The following is a 17,858-nucleotide window of genomic DNA, read 5'->3' on the forward strand; positions in this document are numbered from 1 at the left end:
AATAATAATATTATTTAATAATAATAATACATACAACACTGGTTAAATGATGCAGCACCAAAACAGTGCTTACATAAAGTTCCTCATGGTTTAGTAATTAACACTCACCCCTGGGAGACAAAATGAGATTGTTTGAAGCCCACATAAAGATGTTTGATTAATTCTATTCAAGGACAGCGTGGCACTGATCACACCTCATACCTTTGAGATTAAGGAGTCTCTGTTCACTGAACCACTTCTTTATCTCTCCTCTGGACAGCCCCGTGGTCTCTATCAGCCTGTAGATCTATCACACAACAAGATGCAATGCAAGATGAATCAAAAAGCTCGGACGTTTATCGGTGACGGCCGAGTGTTAAAAATAAATAAATAATAAAAAGAAAAAGGCAGCAGGACTAAATTAGAAAATAAAAAACAGCAACATAAATCTATGTTGAACTTATAAGGCATGGCACAAAAAGATGCCACTTCACTCACTTATTCTTACCTCATCTTCCTCAGGAAAAGGACACTGTGTGTAGCTGGACCGCAGCACCGTTAGCTGCTCGGCTGTTTTATTGGGGTCAACTGTGAAACTGAGCACTTTGGGTGACGCCAGCTTTGATGTGGCCATTGGCGCCGAGATGGTTTGAATGATGGAGGGCCGTTTACTGTCAGTGGTGATCACGGGGGAGGCCAGGGGTCGTTTTAGCGACTGCGCCACCTGTAATAACCACGGAGGAAATATTAAAACGGATGGATAAATGAGAACGAGTCGACCTATTGACCGGCATTACGAGTTATTATTTCTGCCCGGTGTTTACTACCTGGTTGGCCACTGTGAGCGCCAGCGGTGCACATGTGACGGTGGAGCCGTTGGCCACGGTAGTGAGCACCAGGCTGCTCTGCCCCAGCAGGTGACAGGGGAGGGACTGCAGGATAGAGGCCGTCGGCTGCATGTGTTTGGAGGCCGCGTTGGCAGCAATCGTTGTGATGGACGACTGGGAGTTGAGCTGAGGAGCGACCACGGTGAACGTCTGAGGCACAGAGGAGATTGTACCGTTGAACATTTTCTTCCGGGCTTCCTCCACCTGTCACAGAAGGAAAAGGGCTCGTTATAGTTGTGCGTTTATTATAAAGCTCTCATCTGTGCGCGTTGTCTACCAACTAAAATTATATAATTACTAACATTATCATCAGCTGCTGTAAATAAGTAACGAATGATGATTGAAAATGATTGAATACCTCTGATCTGTCATCTAAAAAACATGCGTCAGTAATCAAGCAAAATCACACAATCTGATCAGCGGTTATTGTATAAACAGGCAATTAGCACACTCGTGTTTTAAGCTATAATTTGTTACAGGCGTCTTGACCACTTAATATCTCAGGCCAGAATAATTAATGATTATTCTCAGATCACAGACATCCAGTAAAAATAACATAACACCTTTTCTTTCTTCTGTTCTGTTTGAGCCCTTGAGTGATGAAAAGGCCCCTGGGAAAATGAACAAAGCAGAGCCTATAGTAGTAATTATTATAACTCCCACCTCCTCAGGTGACCAGCTTATGCCCTGTTTGAGCCTCTGTGTGGTGAACCAGACTTTGATTTGCTCCTCTGGATGTTTGGAGGCTGCAGTGAGCCAGGAGAGCTCGGCCTGTGTCGGGTAGGGGAACTTGTTGAAGGAGGAGATGAGCGTCAGGTTGTCGTCCAGTGAAGGGTTGTATTTGGTTGTGTTGAGGGGCACTGCGATCTTCGGCACCTGACACAAGGAATTACATTCAGCACGGTGGATATTAAAAACATGACAATACAAGATGATAATGCTCGTTTGAACAAATCTGTGTTTTTACTCATAAATTCCTTGGAGGTTTTCCAAAAAGGAGCTTGCATTCATTTATCAGTGGAAACTTTAATCTCTGTGCTTGTCTCTAGCAGGGCTCCAGACTTTTGCCGCTAAATGGGGGTTTTCTGCCCCTAAATTTGAGACAGTGCAAGTAAATCCTTCATCTACTTTTGCATGTGCAACCAGTAAATTTACCTTTTTCCACTTTTTTCTGGTGAAACATGGAAGGGGCAACTCAATGTCTCTGTAATGTGTCATTACAGGTGACAGGCCAATGTGTGTAAGGATCATGAATGAAAAGGAAATGTGAGTATTTGCTTTGCAAGTCCATTTAAGGTGTGCAACCCTTAATTTTCTGCTTGCACTCCTAAAATTTTAAGTTAGGGGCCACTATGCTCCTAGTAAAAAGAGTTATTCTGGAGCTCTGTCCAATCAATTTTTGTATTTATACATGTTTATGTGGCATGTTGTGTAATAAGTAACAGGCACTCTTACATCAGTTAATTTATTCCAATTAACTGTTGAAGTACAGCAATTGAATGCTCTCTCTATTTCTCCCATGGACTATTTGTAATAAATCACACAGGCAGCTTCCTAGAAAATTATTTAGAAATTACAGACCCATTAAAATGAAGCATTCCCAAGAAAACATTTAAATATTCATTAAAAATCTGCTCACTATTCCACTTTTACAATGCCAACTTTCAACGTACGTAGAGCCAGAGCCAGAGGTTGAAATAACAAATACACCTTTATGTCCTGAGTTGGATAAACAGATCAATACCACTCTCACATCTGTTATTTAATGTGTGGCTCAGATTGGAACAACAGTTTGCTTAGTTAACATATGGACCTTAAGCAGGAGGAAGCAGCTAGCCTACTAGCACCTGTACAGCTCTCTAAATAATTAATGAGCTTTACAGGTGGCAGTACGTCTTAGTAATTATCCCATTATACCAAGTTTAAAATCCAATTATACAGTGTAGCTTTATATTTCAAGTACAAGCTGGTGCGTGATATTCATTTTGGGTTATCGATCCAACGTCTGGCAAGAAAATGCACTCTGGCATTTCTCAAAATGACATCAACTAGCAGCGAGTGTCTTACCTGGGTATAGTTTAGAGGCCGCTGTAGGGAAGGCATGATGTGAGAAAGGCCATCTGCTTTAAGGAGCGTCGACTCGGGGATGATGACTGTCCCGTTGACACTGACTGCTGTGATTGGTTTCTTGGCCAGATCAGGGGTCAGTTTACCCAACTGAGACTCTGTCCGTTTACTATCAGGTGACATTACTTTTGGTTTTCCAATCTTGACTGTGGTGGGTTTGCTGAGTGGCAGAGTGCCTAGTTCGTCTCCTTTGCCAGAAATGGCGCTGGAAGAGTTGTAAATGACTGCATTGTTACTGAACCCCTCTATTGTCTGTTCCAAGATTGTCTGATTGTTCATCTTTATACGTTTGAATTTAAAGTTGCTCTCCCCCGGGTGACACCTCTCGTTGTGTTCCGTCAGGGTGTCGAACTTCTTTGTGTTGAAGTTGCAGACGGCGCACAGATACAGGGGGTTGAGGATGACGTTGGGGTGGTTGGCGTCTACGTGCTCTTTGAAAGTGTTCAGGTTCTGTGTGGAGAAGGGGCAGTATTTGCACTCGTAGCCCCCCTGCTGCCGACGCTGAGGCTTGGAGAGGTCCGGCGGCTCCGTTGCAGGTTTGTCGGGAGCCGCGGGGGGGTCCGACGCCTTTTCCATTAGATCCAAGTCCATGGATGGCTCTGCTCCCGTTGAGGGGTCTGCCTCCATTGGCCCCTCCTCGGTATGGTTTTCTGTTTTCATCTGGTAGAGGGAAAGAGCAGTTTTCATATAAAAAGACAAATAGCATTGTCAAATATGTGCAGCAGATCTAAGCAAAAACATATTTATTGACTTGTGCATTAGATTTATAAATTGAATCCTGAGATTAGTGCATCCACAGAAAATAAAGACATAAACAATTTTCTCAGTATTTAGAAGTCGCTAGAATACAAATCTTCAAAATGAGCAGAAAACCTAGCACGCAATGTTGTTTATTCAACTCAGTCTACAAAAGAAAAATGAGTTTCTGCACCCAGACAGACTGACAGTTTACCTCCATGTCGTGCGATTCCTCCTCCTCATCATCCTGCTCCACCAAGGTCTTCCCTGGTCGGATCATACAGGGAGTGGAAGCCTTCCGTCGACTGGACATGATGACTGCAGATCCCAGGTCTGTCCTGGTGCTTGGGCTTGGCCAGGGATGTTGTAAAAGGAGACTATGGCCGAGGCGCCCAGGGTGCAGGATACGGCGCTACTGTGAAAACACAGTCTCAAAATGCAAGAGGTGTAGCCAGGAGGACTGGCCTGCACTAGGGACACACGGGGGGCGGGGGGGGGGCAGCACAGGACAGTGGGATGGGAATGAGCAGCCAAGAAGTCTGAAGGAAAAAGTCGTTCCCCTGGGGTGAGATTAGTGGCTGGAAACGGAGGAGGGCAGTGGAAGGTGAAGGTCTGGTAGGAGTGGGGCTGTTGAAGTGTAGTGTCGGCTGGGCTCGCTGACGGTGTCAGCTCCACTGCTCACTGACCTCCTGGAGCTGCATGACAGGATGCTACCTAGGTGAGAGACGGAGGAGAAAAGTTTTAAAAAAAGAAAAGAGGACTACTGCAATCATTAGAAAGAGATTTTCATTCTATCCTTCATTTCTCAGTAAGGACGGTGTCACATCTTTCATCTCCATTGAAATGGCCACTCAATGCAAGTCACAGAAATAAGGACAGCGAAGATGGACTGACTGTGTAACGTGCAAAATGGCAGCGCAGACATCAATGTTAGACCCATCATCTTCAATCAGTGTCACCACATAAATCCATTTTTTAAAAAACGCTCAGGACAAATTGCTTGAGAAAACATAAATGCTCATTTCAGCCGTGTTTGGACAGGCACCACAGGCGGGAGGGAGCGCATTTTAAGTACGGCAACATGCTGAGTTATTTAAGCTCAGCCGTGTCCCGACTTCCCATGTGGATCTACAGCAAGGCACCACCCAAAAAAAGTAGGGAGGTGGGTCACCTAAAAACGAGGAGGCTGACAAAGAAACAAACAGCAGAGGTGGTCAGCTGGTGGACAGAGTGGGAAGAAACCAGTTTACCTGCAGCCTTGCAGACAATCCCAAGTGTTTTTTTGTTTTTTTTTACCTCACTGACACAAACCAGGACCACCATCTTTCAGTATGGCTTTTTTATTTGGATCTCATCTATATACACCTGCTAAAGTTCTCACGACCACCTCCAGGCGTCTGCAGGAGCACGTTTTGCCATGATGACACGAACATGCACACACGTACACACACCACAAAGCCTGATAATGCATATGTACTGTAGACAAAACCTTTCATATCACTCACACCCCCTTGAAAGCTGCTGTGTACTGTCACCAAAACAATAGCAGCCCTGCTGTCCTGGTAATAAATAAATAAAAAACCACAGGGAGGATGTGGTGAACATGGAATGGAGAAGCGGTGACACATGTTACTATTAACGTCATGTAGGGCTGATATGATAATATCATTGAAAATAATAATGATTTTCATTAATTAAGCAAAATGCAAAAGCCACATTGGTTAAAATTTACATGTTTCTACATTCGTAAAGTGAACATCTTTTCGAGTGTTGGCAGGGCTGTCACGATCATAAAATGTTAGTTGACTTTTAATTGCCACATAGTAAATACTGTATATGCAATGAAGGATTTAACTGTTATTTTCTGGTCATTTTATGCCACTATTATAGTGTACGTCTAAACATAGTTTAATTATACACTTAGAGAAAAAGAAGAGCCATTTATTGGCATTGCAACTAAATCCATGATAAACGCTCATCAAAATGTGTTCGTTGAATATTAGAAATTGAGCACCTCCTTGAGATAAACAGTTTGTGGAGCTCAATTAATGTGTCATTTAGTTGAAGCAAAGGTGGAAACGATATAGAAATAGTGATGGAAGTATGATATTTATGTTAGTTTCATCCAGCTGTTTCTATACAGATGAATGGAAACCATTTCAACAATTATGCAAAATAATTGCGACCAGAAAATGATGTAATAATTGTGACAGTGTTAAGTGTTGGTCAGATAAAACAAGCAACATGAATCAACTTGTGCTCTGAATAGACACTTACTCACTGACCAGTACGTAAGTTGTTGTTATTCAATTTAATGTTATTTTTCCAATTACATCACACAAGCAGTTATACAATCAGGGAAACAGCTGAGCCACAATCTTTGAAACCATTTGGACTTTGCCCACCTCCAACACCCACATGTTACAATCAGCGTTTGACAGTTTTAGTTGGGTTAGACCAGGAGAGATCAGGTGGTAACTGCAGTCACAGATTCGCGCTGACTGAAAATGAACATGATGTTGATGATTATTTTTTTCCAAACAAGTTTTACAGGAGGACAACTTCGGTGTCTATTTATGTGGAGTGAAAAAAAAAAAAAACTTTTATCACCACAGTTTTGATGACAGTGATTTGACGGTGTAGCTGATATGCAAATATATGCAGCTGCCAGGTTTGCGGCTGTCAGTATGACAAGTTCTTCCTCTGACTAATCATAAATCAGATTATACCACAGATTGAACGGAAAGAGAAAGCAGAGACAAAAGCAGCCTCAGATACACATCTTAAAAAGCTAAGAGTGACTTTATTTGGACCGTGTGGAAATGACACCTCCATCGAGAAGACGCAGTTGCAAAAAAGAAAAGCTGAGGGATAGCGAACGGAGGAGGGTGGACTGAATGTAATGAGAGGAGGGAGAGACGCTTATCTGACTGAAAAAGTCTTGATATTCTGGAGAGGCCTCATGCTGAAACTTCATACTCATATGCACATGAGTAAAAATCAAATGAGTCGATGCGGCAGTGGTGCTCTTCTGTCAGGACATAATGAGGTTTCAGAAAACCGAGTCAGCACAGAGGACGAGGGAAAAGTCCTCTTAAAGGAGACATATTATCCTCCCTTTCCACAAATTTAAATAGTTCCCAGTTGTCTTAAAGACATGTCTGTGACATGCTGTGGTCAAAATACCCCAAGGATCAAACATCACAGCTCTTTTCATACTCTCAAAACAGCCCTGTTCAGAACAGCTGGTTTCAGTACCTGTCTCTTTAAATGCAAACGAACCTCTGCCCTGCCCTGCCCTGCCCTGCCCTGCCCTGCCCTGCCCTGCCCTGCCCTGCCCTGCCCTGCCCTGCCCTGCCCTGCCCTGCCCTGCCCTGCCCCTTCTACTGGTCCCAGGTAGGGGTGGGGTTATGCAAATTTGAAAAGCTAGTTACATCACTGTAAGACAACCGAGGGAACAGCTCGTAAAAGCACGTGGATTTCAACCTAGGGAGCCTGCACATTACAGATTGTTTTGTCAATTCTCACATTTTGGGGGCCGGAAGGTAAGACAAACACCCAAATATATGTTAAAGAGCCTCCAAGAAGTGATATTTCAATAATATGTCCCCTTTAAAGTCTGACGTATGCCACACTAATTGGACATGTGATGCTTAGAAATACTGACAAAAGAAATATATACCTAACATACAAACAGTATGAACATATTTAATCCTGCAACTCAGGGTGGAGCGACAGTAATTATGTGAACAGGGCGACTTTTTTGGGGGGGTGAGGTGGTGGTGGGGGGGCTTCTGCCAGCTCAGCACGTTGTAGTAGGGCTGCAGTTTGTAATCAGGCGAAAGGTCCTCTCCAACAGCTATACGCATTAATCACACGGCGCCGTTCGCTTTGAGGTTTGAAGGCTGTCATTCGCCACTAAAACTCATTGTCCCGAGATATCTCAACTCCTCAAACAACCCACTGAGGCGTCATTAGAATGCAGGCTCATTACCATGGTGTCGCTATAGCAACTGCGGACGTCGAGCTGTAGTCAAGTAGCTGCTACAGCCATGTCACCGACACAGACTGTGCGAGTGCATGGGTGACCCCCCGGCTGCATGTGGGACTCGCTGCATGTCGGTGGGTGTGGTGAGACGGAGAAATGGGGGAGAAAGAAAAAAGAAAAAGAAAGAAACATGGAGGAAAAACAGAAAATGTTGCAGAAGCTGCATGTTGTTGAAAAGCCTCTGTCCTGCAGGATGATGTGATGTGGTGTGGTGTGGTGTGGTGCATTTGTGAGGTTTCTTCACTCACTGAGAGTCAATGTGGAAAGTGAAGCAGCAGCAGCAGCAGCAGCAGCAGCAGCAGCCGCCACAGGGAGAGGAGGACAAGGGAAATCAGAGCGAGTCAAGAGGTGGCACACTCCAGATTTCCCTGTTAAAAGACGAGGCTCCAGGCTGACAGATTATCCTACTAACCCTGTTTCAGGTATACTGTACACAGATTAAGATGACGCATGATGCAAACTCTGCCCTCTCACCCACTGATGCTCTGTCCTTCAAAGTCTCTGTGCCTGAAGTCTGAACACTTTGTGGTTTGTGTGTACGACAGTGGCTGGAGAGCAGGACGTGACTACGAACGGAGCCGAGCTGTAGCTGCTGGACTTTTACCTCCTCCTCCTGTTGTGTGCTAAAACCACGCAAGTAGAGGGAGGGAGGATGAGCAACTCCGTTTATGCAACATCCATATCAGTAAGCTGTGAACACAACTGCCAGAGAACTTAAATAACATCGCATCGCATCGAAACTTGCTGCGGCTGGTTCCTCAAAAAAATGAACTTCAAGTGAGTGAGCGAGCGACATCAGACATCAGCCTGCATATTAACTAACAGCCTTGTGAGTCATTTATAGAAAACCTGCTCTCTTCGGGGGCCGGTTTTGAGCAGAAGCTGACTCAGAATGAGCATTATCATACGCAACATAAACACAAGCAGCAGCAGCAGCAGCAGCAGTAGCAGCTCTGCAGCTGAAGTTGCAGCAGGCAAGTTTAACTCTTGTGCTCTGATGGCTTCAAACAAAGAGGAAAGCCTGTGTGAAGAGCAGTGAGGATACACTGGCACCAACAGCCCCCCCCCCCCCCCCCCTCCTTTCTAGTCTCTACTCCATCATTTTCAGTGGAGGAGGGAGGGAGGGAGGGAGGGGCCGCTCTCCTGCTGCCTTGGCTGGATACTTGGGAACAGTGAATGTCATCATGGAAAAGAACCGCTACAGTATATATATATATAGGATGAATAACCAGGGCGTTAAATGTATTACAGTCACTCCAACTTTATCAAAATCTCTTGTATAATTACATCTGAAAGTAATCAACCTGGTGTCCTTGAGATGTTTTGCTGTAAAACGTCACAGGAAGAAGAAGAAATGTGCCCAGAAGACTAATGTTTCCAACTGAGCTGTATGCACATGGAAACTTTCACTTCTGATCACCGTGTGACATCTGCTCTTGGAAGACGTTATCAAAACAAATTCATTTTTAAAAACTCAAAAAAAAACAAAAATGTTAATCAGTTGTGGTGGTGGTATTAAACTTGTTTCCATAACCTGGGTCAAACAGCCAGTCTCCCACCTGTTAAAGTTAAAGTGTCTGTCTGAGTCAGCGTCTCAGCTTCTGTGTGCAGCGTGAGCTCTGTGCTGGAGCCACAGACTCTCCACTGTCTGGATGCTCATTAAACTTGTATGAATACTCAGCCTGGCAGCTCCTTGCCTGCCTGCCCGTCTGTCTGCACTTGTCTGCCTGTCTGTCTGATTGGTGCATTCATTGTATTATTAGTGGATGCCATCTTTCTGAAGAAGTTACCATTAATGCTCCCGGGCAGCAAATACATATCAGCCCTGGCAGTTAATAAGTTTAGGCTACACGCTGGCATACGTACTGGAAGAGAGAGCGTGGGGGGGAAATCAATACGGACCCTCGGTGCGACTGAGCGTGTCTGTAAGGATGGAGACAGAGAGATGATCTAATACAGCGGGAATATAGTGTTGCTATAGGAAGGGTATCTATCGCGCAAGGAGCAAATGACACTGAACAGATGAGTCACAGCAGCATGCTCCTCTCCGATCCTATTTCTGGGTATCGTTAATGTTATCAAAGCAGTGGTGGGGGGAAAAAAAAATGCAGCGTCTCAGACTCAGATCCCCCAAAACCTGGACTTTTAGAAAAAGTAATGTGTTAATATAGGCTACCTTTCATAAAACACACCAACTGGAGTGACGACACATACAGTACGACCTCGGTTAAACTTGCAGTGGTTGATGTGTGAAGTGACGAAATTCTCAGCAAGCCGTGTTTCTTATGGATCACTATGGTAACGGCGGCACCTGTAGCTCAGAGGTTAAGGTTAAGCGCTGCAGCTCTTTTTCTATGAGACAAAAGTATGTAAAGTAAAAAATGTGAAATTACACAACGAATGTATGTAACCAGACTGATCTGATTCACTCAACCTGTGAAATGTCCAAATGTCCAGGACCGGCAGATTCTGGTGGAGCCGTGTCGCTGTATAGCTGAAGCGAGATAGAAGGAGAAGGAGGAGGAGGAGGAGGGTGGAGAAGTGAATGCACACAGTAGACGGAGAGAGACACAGCCAACTGAGCGCCAGAGTTTTCAGACATGCAGTCATCACCAGCACAAAAGGCAATATGAATGGCAACCTCTGCGGCGGCTCCTGCACTTGAAGCCATGCATGAAGTACAAAAGCAGCCAGTTTTACACCAGGGCTCTAGAATAACAAGCAGAACAAGACGCGGAAGGGAAGCGGCGCGCAAACCACACGATGCTGCTGCAGAGTAGACACGCACAGACTGAAGCAGCGATGCCACTTTGCTGCTACATTAACTAAAAAAAAACTAAAAACTTTGAACCTCCATCACACATTATATTTAAAAAACACACTGCACAGAGGGAGGGCAAACACACTGCTGTCAGGGGTGGGCTTCTCTGTTTGGGGTGTGTTTTCCCTCATGTCTGCTTGTTCCATAAGTCTGCCACTGCAGTGAGGAGGACTGTGTGTGTGTGTGTGTGTGTTGTGTGGGCACCACCACCGTTAATACATCCCAGCAGGGGTGGAACAGGCAGAATTTCGGACCGTCGCAGACTTAATTTAAATCTCATCACGGGCTCCTCCAGAGCAAAGCAAAGTGCTGCACTGTGTGTGAGTGCTTGGTATGTTCTGCATAGCAACAGAGCAGCTCCACTTCTGGGATGGGGCTGGGATGAAGACGAAACGCGGATCAATGGTGAAAAAAAAAGAAAGAGGAAAAAAGGGGGATGTTTTGCCACTAACAGCCCAGCTTGTACTGGATTCCCAAAGCCTGATGCCAATGCAATACCGATAGGGGGAAAATATCCAACGGCCAATGGGCGTTTTAAAAAAACAACAGCGTTCAAGAGACTATAAACAACAATCATTTAAAACAAGTACCGGTATGCCCTCTGTTGAGCGCTATTCCTCTACCAGGGGCAAACATTGTTTTCTGCCAAGTCATAGATCTCAACACCATAAACGTGTCTTTAATTCTTTACATCAAAATCCATTTTCTCCTGAGAAATTGATAAAAATGTTTTTAAAAAACCCATTTGATCTCCCCAAACTCTAAGACTTTACGAGCTTCTCCTTCTGTGGCCCATTAGTCATCCCTCCGCCAGGTTTGGTGCAAATCAGATCAGTACTTTTTTTGCATAGTCCCAGTGATGCACAGACAGAGTGGTGCATGCATGAGTATCTCTGGCATTACAACGTGTTATTTTACTGACATGTACACCGATATATCAGGGTGACTAAACATATTTTAGCGTATACTTGGCTCTTAATTTTGACTAAATTCTGTCACATCAGCAAATCTCAGCTGCTGTAAACTGTGTACAGCCCAATCTCACTTTCTTTACCGTCAGCACTTTCCCCCCCTTCATTATTCTGAACTTGCTGGGACTCGGTATCACAACACTCATCAGCTTTTATGACAAGTTGGCAAACTTTGACATGGAGGTCCCAGAAAACTCGCCTTATCATCTCTGCCGTGTCCTTATGCAGTGCACAGACACCGAGGAGACACAGTGGCCTATATACAGTGTGATGGAAACACTGTCAAACAGGGCTACGCTGCATTAGAGCCAAGATGCGCTCTCCTGTTTAATGCGGTTCGCGTAACTCCGAACACACACACACACTGCACACACTACTGTCACATTGCCAGACCTGTATCCCCACTTAACACACACACGCACAGGCGCACCGTCACATACACAAAGGGCAAGCTATAAAAATATCCAAGTGTCACCCACTCTGCGGCTGATGGTTGTGTTACTATGGTAACACTGTAACCAACGGGAAGCGTTTTGTGAGTGTGTGTGTGTGTGCTTGCATCCAGGAGCAGAAAACCCAGAGGAGGTCAATCAGTGTCACGGCAGCAGAGATGCTTGAAATCCAGCTCAACTTTAGTTTAGTGGTTGACACATTACACCCAGATCGGCACACGCTGGCAAAACCTACAGCGTTAGACACAATCAGGAGGTGAGAAACAAACTCTAGCAGTCTTATTAAGATTATAAACAAGACAGCGTCACGCACCGATCCAGTTTTTTACGATTCAATCCAATACCGATACCTGGGCTGAGCGTATCGGCCGATACTACTGTTGAATGAATGAACCGTATACCTTGCCATGTGAGTGAAGGCATCAGGCTTGACATTTAGCCTTGTTAAATAAAAGGGAACAAATTAACACAGATATGAATGTACTTAATATTATTTATTAACAAATAACAGTGTACATTAGCAGCAAAAAGAAATAAATAACACTATAGATCGCTGTAACTGTCTTGCTGTGTATGATATTAATAAAAAAAAGAAATGACTGGATGGGAATGCTGGATCGGCCTCATTCATCCGATATCCAATCCAGCTAATTAGTCGATATCGGAGCCAATATCCAATCCGGGTTATTGGATCGGTGCATCTCTACTTTAAAGTCAGCTGTCCTTTAACCACCTCATGATTGGACTCCCCTCTAGCTTTCTCTGTTGAACATCAGCACCCAACGAGTATCCACATCTAACTAACCATCCTGTCATGGAACATCTAGGGTCGTTTGAGTTCAGTTCGCGGCCCGCTGCGGTCCCCACCCCCCTCCTCCACACTCCCCCAATGTGACCCCGGCGATGACGAAGGCCCAACACGTCAGTGAGCATTCACTTGATTCCAGGGGCCGCGAGAGGCGATGAAAAGCAGATGGGGGTGCGGGGCAGGGTTTCATTACAGCAAATGGGAGTAATCCAGAGGTAAAGTATCCCTCTTGAAACATTTTTTATGTGGCTTTCGTGATAATAACCCCCCCTTTTCACTTGGTTTTGCTGTCCTATTTGCACTCCCCCCCCCCCAACCTCTGTTCGGCTTCATGCTCCTCTCCTTCACTCTCCCTCGTGGCCTTGCGCACATACAGACAGTCACACTGATAACAGCACATTACCCTCCCACCGAATCCTTGTACTTCACAATGTCAACTGGTAGAAGCTGGAAAAAAAACACGGCTAAAATTGTTTTTGTACTTTTTTTGTTGTTGTTGCCTTCCTTGTTGTTTGGCAGAGGTAAAGTATGAGTTTATAGTTGCAATAATTGCATTGTGGGACACAGCTAGAAAAGGACATGAGGCGTCTTGCACTTAACAATCAACCTGCAAAATAGGTCAACAATGGCAAGGGACCACAATACCCCAACAGCATACCACAACAAATGATATCTGCAATGTTACGAAACACTAAGAGGAAATAAAATTAAAACGGTTATATACAGTGTGGCGGTGAATGCATGAGAAGGAGAGAGAGAGATCTAAAGTGGCGTTGACTGTGCTGTTGAATCCAAACGAGAGCACCTGGAGACTTTGGAGATCTTTACTCAGTGTTTGAGAGTCTCAGTGAACACTCAGTGCTACTGTGCGGCCAGATTTCCCACCTGTCAATCTCAAAGCCTTCTGCAGTGGGTGTGGCTTGTGGATTGTCTCCGGCCTCTCCCCATTGGCCTCGTATTGGCAAGAGGGGCGTGTCTGAGCTGTGCCACTGGCTGACGTGGTGCAGTGCAGAAGGCCTTTTAGTAAGCTCTCTCCATTTCCCCTCTGCGTTTTTTTTTTCTTCTCCTTCCCCCTTTCCTCCCAAACTTGAAATCTGGAGGACACTGGGATGTGAGAGGGGGAGCTACTCTACACCCATGCAGGCATGAATGACCTAAATGACATGCACTGATTGTGTGCATCGTGTATAAAGCTAACTTTTTGTTGTTTGGTGGTGTTTTTTGCCAACTGCAGAAAGAAGTTTCAAGTTATAAGAGACTGCAGTGGCTACAGCAAATAAGCCACTGTGTTTAATACATGCTTACACATGCAGAAACACGTTGCTGTATAAACTGCTGTGCACTCATAGACTTAAATAACAATTAATGCAGCAACGATGCAGTAAAGTCTTTACTGAAACACACAGCTTGCAAATTGACTGATAGAAGATACTAATCATGGAGCCTGGTGTATCTGCTCCTTCTCCTCCTCACACACACACACACTTGCAACCTCTCACTGCGAGGTCGTCTCTTGTTTCTCCGTCACATTCTGACTCGAGTGTCTTGTTTCTTGTCTTTGTCACTCCTCGGCTCGCTCAGTGTCACCGGGTTTTCTTCTGCGACACCTTTGGTCCAGTTAAATTTCCGACACGTTAAGCACCGCAGCCGTACCTGCGGTTCTTTATGTGATGTTTTTCTTTCCGATGAGCGTTCCAAGAATGTTGAAATTGTGACACCATAGCATAGCGCATCGGCGTGGTCCATGTTTGCCTTGGTGGACATATAACACCATCACATATGAGAACGTGCATGCTCTTTCTGCGTGCTTTAGCTTGAAATATTTCAAGAGCTATGGCGGAGGAGGCCCTGATCGAGCAAACTGATGGCTTCCGGAAGAAAACTTTAACACGGCAACATGAAAAATAGCTTTTACAGCTCAAGATGCATGAGGGCCTGTAGTCCACTTAAATTTATTACTTCCTCCCTCTCTTGCCTGTTCTCTCTCAAACATCACATGAACTCTACAGTGTTGATGTGATGTTCCCTCTCAAGTCTGTCCCCATGTAACTCCTCTGCCTCTCCAATTTGTCTCCTTCCCCTGCATCACGCTCTTTCCCTCTCAGCCCCACCTACAGGTGATGAGCTCATCTCTGCGATTGCCTTAGTCACCCAACAACACATCTGAGACGAGGCCCGGCAGAAGCGCATCGGAGAGAAGGACCGGAACCGAAAAAAAAACAGTGGAAAACAAAGCACAGCGTAAATGTTGGTGATGTCATCAGAGTCAAGCTGAGCACGACGGGCCGCGATGACAACAACAACCTCCATCCTCCAACCCACGATGACTCACTCCAGTGTTTCACCAAGGAGAATGGACAGCCATTATACACATTGTATTGTACAGCTCAGGACTGGATGTGGAACTGAGATGATGCACTGCTTGAGGTTCCTGATGAATGTGAAAAACACACACACACAAAAAAAAAAAAAAAAAAAACGTGCTGCTGAAACTCACCACTGGCCTGCTAGCAGCACGGCCCTAAAAATAACAGCCGTGTATCATGGAATAAATAAGTGTGAGCTCAAAACAGACAAACACGTACACAGGAACCAATAAAGTAGTGATGCTTTTGTTTTACATGCTGGTTACTCTGCTTCTGTACTCAAAGCCTGAACAAATTGTGAGCGCAAGAAAAACAAAACAATATCCTGTCACTCCATTACAAAACCTATTAAAATAAAGGATAAAATACTGTTAATGCCATGAGATTTTTGATATTTTATAAGCTCCATTTATTTTTTTGCCAGACCGTGATGCTGCACCTAACTTCTGCAGCTCACAAAAACCTCAGATGAGTCTGTTTTCTAGCTGCAGTATATAGTTGTTGGTCAGTGCTGGGTTAGCTAATGCTAGCAGACAGACTACAATAATCAAAGTCTGTTACCCATTCATCAAATTCACATTTTAATCACATCAAGCCGGGTCTTTACAGCAGCAGCTTGTCCTGTCAGTCTGTAAAGATGTAACTTGCACTTTAACAAAACTATCAGCACTTATGAGCTACAATATCAGCAACACACATAATCACACACACACACATACCTGCCACCTGCCCAAATTCATTCATCAAAAGCAAACATTTCTCAGTAAATGTGTTTTGCTGTCAATCATTTGCCCAAGATAAGTTGCAACAGCCTTTGTTAGAATGATTGACACATGCAACATCTGGTGCTAAGACAACTGACAACAATTAGCCCTCACGTGTCATTTATGATTGATACTGTTGGACGATCCTGCACGTTCTTCTCCGTTACACGGTATGTAATGGTCTTTGACGCAGAAAACTGCTTTTGATGTTACATGTAGTTTGATGTTTGGAAAACAAAATCCATCAAACGTGACATTAATGTTTCTAAAACACACCTTTGGCTTTGGTTTTCGGAGAGCATCATGCTCAGTTTGTCTAAGAAAATCCATCTAAATACAGAGATCTTCATTCATTTTCTGTCTCATAATTTGACACCAATTCTTGAGGCTCAAGTGTTTTTCTATTTAAATGAATGTGACAGACTGAGTCTTGTTCATTTTCCACCATCTGGCTACAGTAAACGAATCGACGCCGCTAGGAACAAAACAGTGTGGATCACCTCACAGCTGGATGTTTCGGCTGTGACATTATCAGAGGTCACAGTACATTGAGAAACACTGCATGGTTGTGCAAGGCTGGGGGGGGGGGGTGGAGAAAAAATGGCAATTGAAGAAGGAGGGAAAATTTATTTTAACAGAAAAAAAAAAAATAGCTACTGAACGTTTTAGTGTAAATAAAGCAACATCGTTTCAGGCTCTCTCTCCTGATGCTGTGACAGTGTAGTGATGACAGGACAATCACCGATGTTATGGACAACAAGGTAGGACGGTGACATCTGTGCATTCCTCTAATCCCTTCAGCAATACTAATAATAACATTTCACCCACAAAAATTATATTTAGACTTAATCTCAGTCGAACTGTAAAAAACAATTCACTGATGTTGCCCTACACTACACAACATTAGGGACTTCGTTCTACAACAAAAACATTCATACTGCTAAAAAATAAATAACGGCTTTTCATTTCTAATTGCAGACAATCATACATAACACCTTTTTTTTCTCCTTTTTCTTTTTACAGCCGTGTTCCCGTCATTATTCTGCAAGAAAACGCTTGGCTACAAAACACACTCGGCAACTGCATATGTGTGTGTGTGTGTCTGTGATTTGAAACGTGACGGTTTACTTTTATCAAAAGAAACCCTTTGAGTGTTCAGCCCCCAATAAAACTGAGCCGGCTGTCATTCCAAATTACATAACATTATCTCTGATTTGGCAGATCACAAGCGGAAACCATGTGAAGAACAAAACATGAGCCAAATTTCTCTTCACATGGAAAAGAGCAAGGGTGCGTGGCTTAGTGAGCGAAGCCAAGTTTATACCCAGAGGAATTGCTGGTAACGGGTATGACAGGAGGGGTTAACTGCGCTGTGATCAAAACCACTTGCATCTTTTGGTGGCGAGGGGTGGGACTGTTGATCAGAGGATGTTTAGAAATACAACATAATAGGTCACCCCCAGCTCTGAGAGAAAAGCGTCTAATGAATGAGGTATTTCATCGGGTGGCGGCGGCGGCGTACACTCGGCCCGCAGAATGCTTTTCAATTAACCGGCCCACCTGTAGGGCCTGAATGTAGTAGGTCTGTCAGAGGTCACTGGTGAACAGGTGCACTGAATTATTGGGCGTCAGGCGCTGTTTTATCACAACCAGCGCTACTCTATGTTACATATAAGCTGTTTCTTTAATCTCAGCCTCCACACTGATAGAGTCAATATCTAATTGTAACTGGTACTGGGAGCCAGCTGGCGTTACTGTCCCCGAGCGTTGCCGTTCTTGGAAATGTCATAGTCAGGTGTTTGAAGTTATTATTATCATCACCATCATCATCCTCACTGATGCTTATGTGTATCTTGTTTATATCTGCCTCAGATCAAACCAATGTACACAGTGTCAC

The 17,858-nt window shown here is 44.3% G+C and overlaps 2 protein-coding genes across 5 annotated transcripts in view; both read right to left on the minus strand.

The window, feature by feature from the left end:
- mrpl32 (mitochondrial ribosomal protein L32) overlaps positions 1 to 17,858 on the minus strand; it is a 133,402-nt gene that overhangs the window by 105,060 nt on the left and 10,484 nt on the right. The gene's annotated exons all lie outside the window — the stretch shown is intronic.
- The window catches only part of zhx2a (zinc fingers and homeoboxes 2a), a 28,103-nt gene that overhangs the window by 7,831 nt on the left and 2,414 nt on the right, over positions 1 to 17,858 (minus strand). For 3 of the 4 annotated variants that reach the window (XR_014596067.1, XM_083990423.1, XM_083990421.1), the window contains exons 2-7: positions 3,946 to 4,445; positions 2,934 to 3,653; positions 1,530 to 1,742; positions 807 to 1,070; positions 488 to 703; positions 202 to 286 (exon numbers count right to left, since the gene is read on the minus strand). Coding sequence is in view for 3 of the 4 variants with exons in the window: in XM_083990423.1 (XP_083846549.1) it covers positions 202 to 286; positions 488 to 703; positions 807 to 1,070; positions 1,530 to 1,742; positions 2,934 to 3,653; positions 3,946 to 4,044 (1,597 nt within the window). In the remaining variant the exon portion in view is untranslated. The remainder of the gene's footprint in view (positions 1 to 201; positions 287 to 487; positions 704 to 806; positions 1,071 to 1,529; positions 1,743 to 2,933; positions 3,654 to 3,945; positions 4,446 to 17,858) is intronic. The other variant, XM_083990422.1, reaches the window with a different exon arrangement.

The sequence above is a fragment of the Trachurus trachurus genome (genome assembly GCF_905171665.1).
Source record: "Trachurus trachurus genome assembly, chromosome: 16".
Taxonomy (NCBI): domain Eukaryota; kingdom Metazoa; phylum Chordata; class Actinopteri; order Carangiformes; family Carangidae; genus Trachurus; species Trachurus trachurus.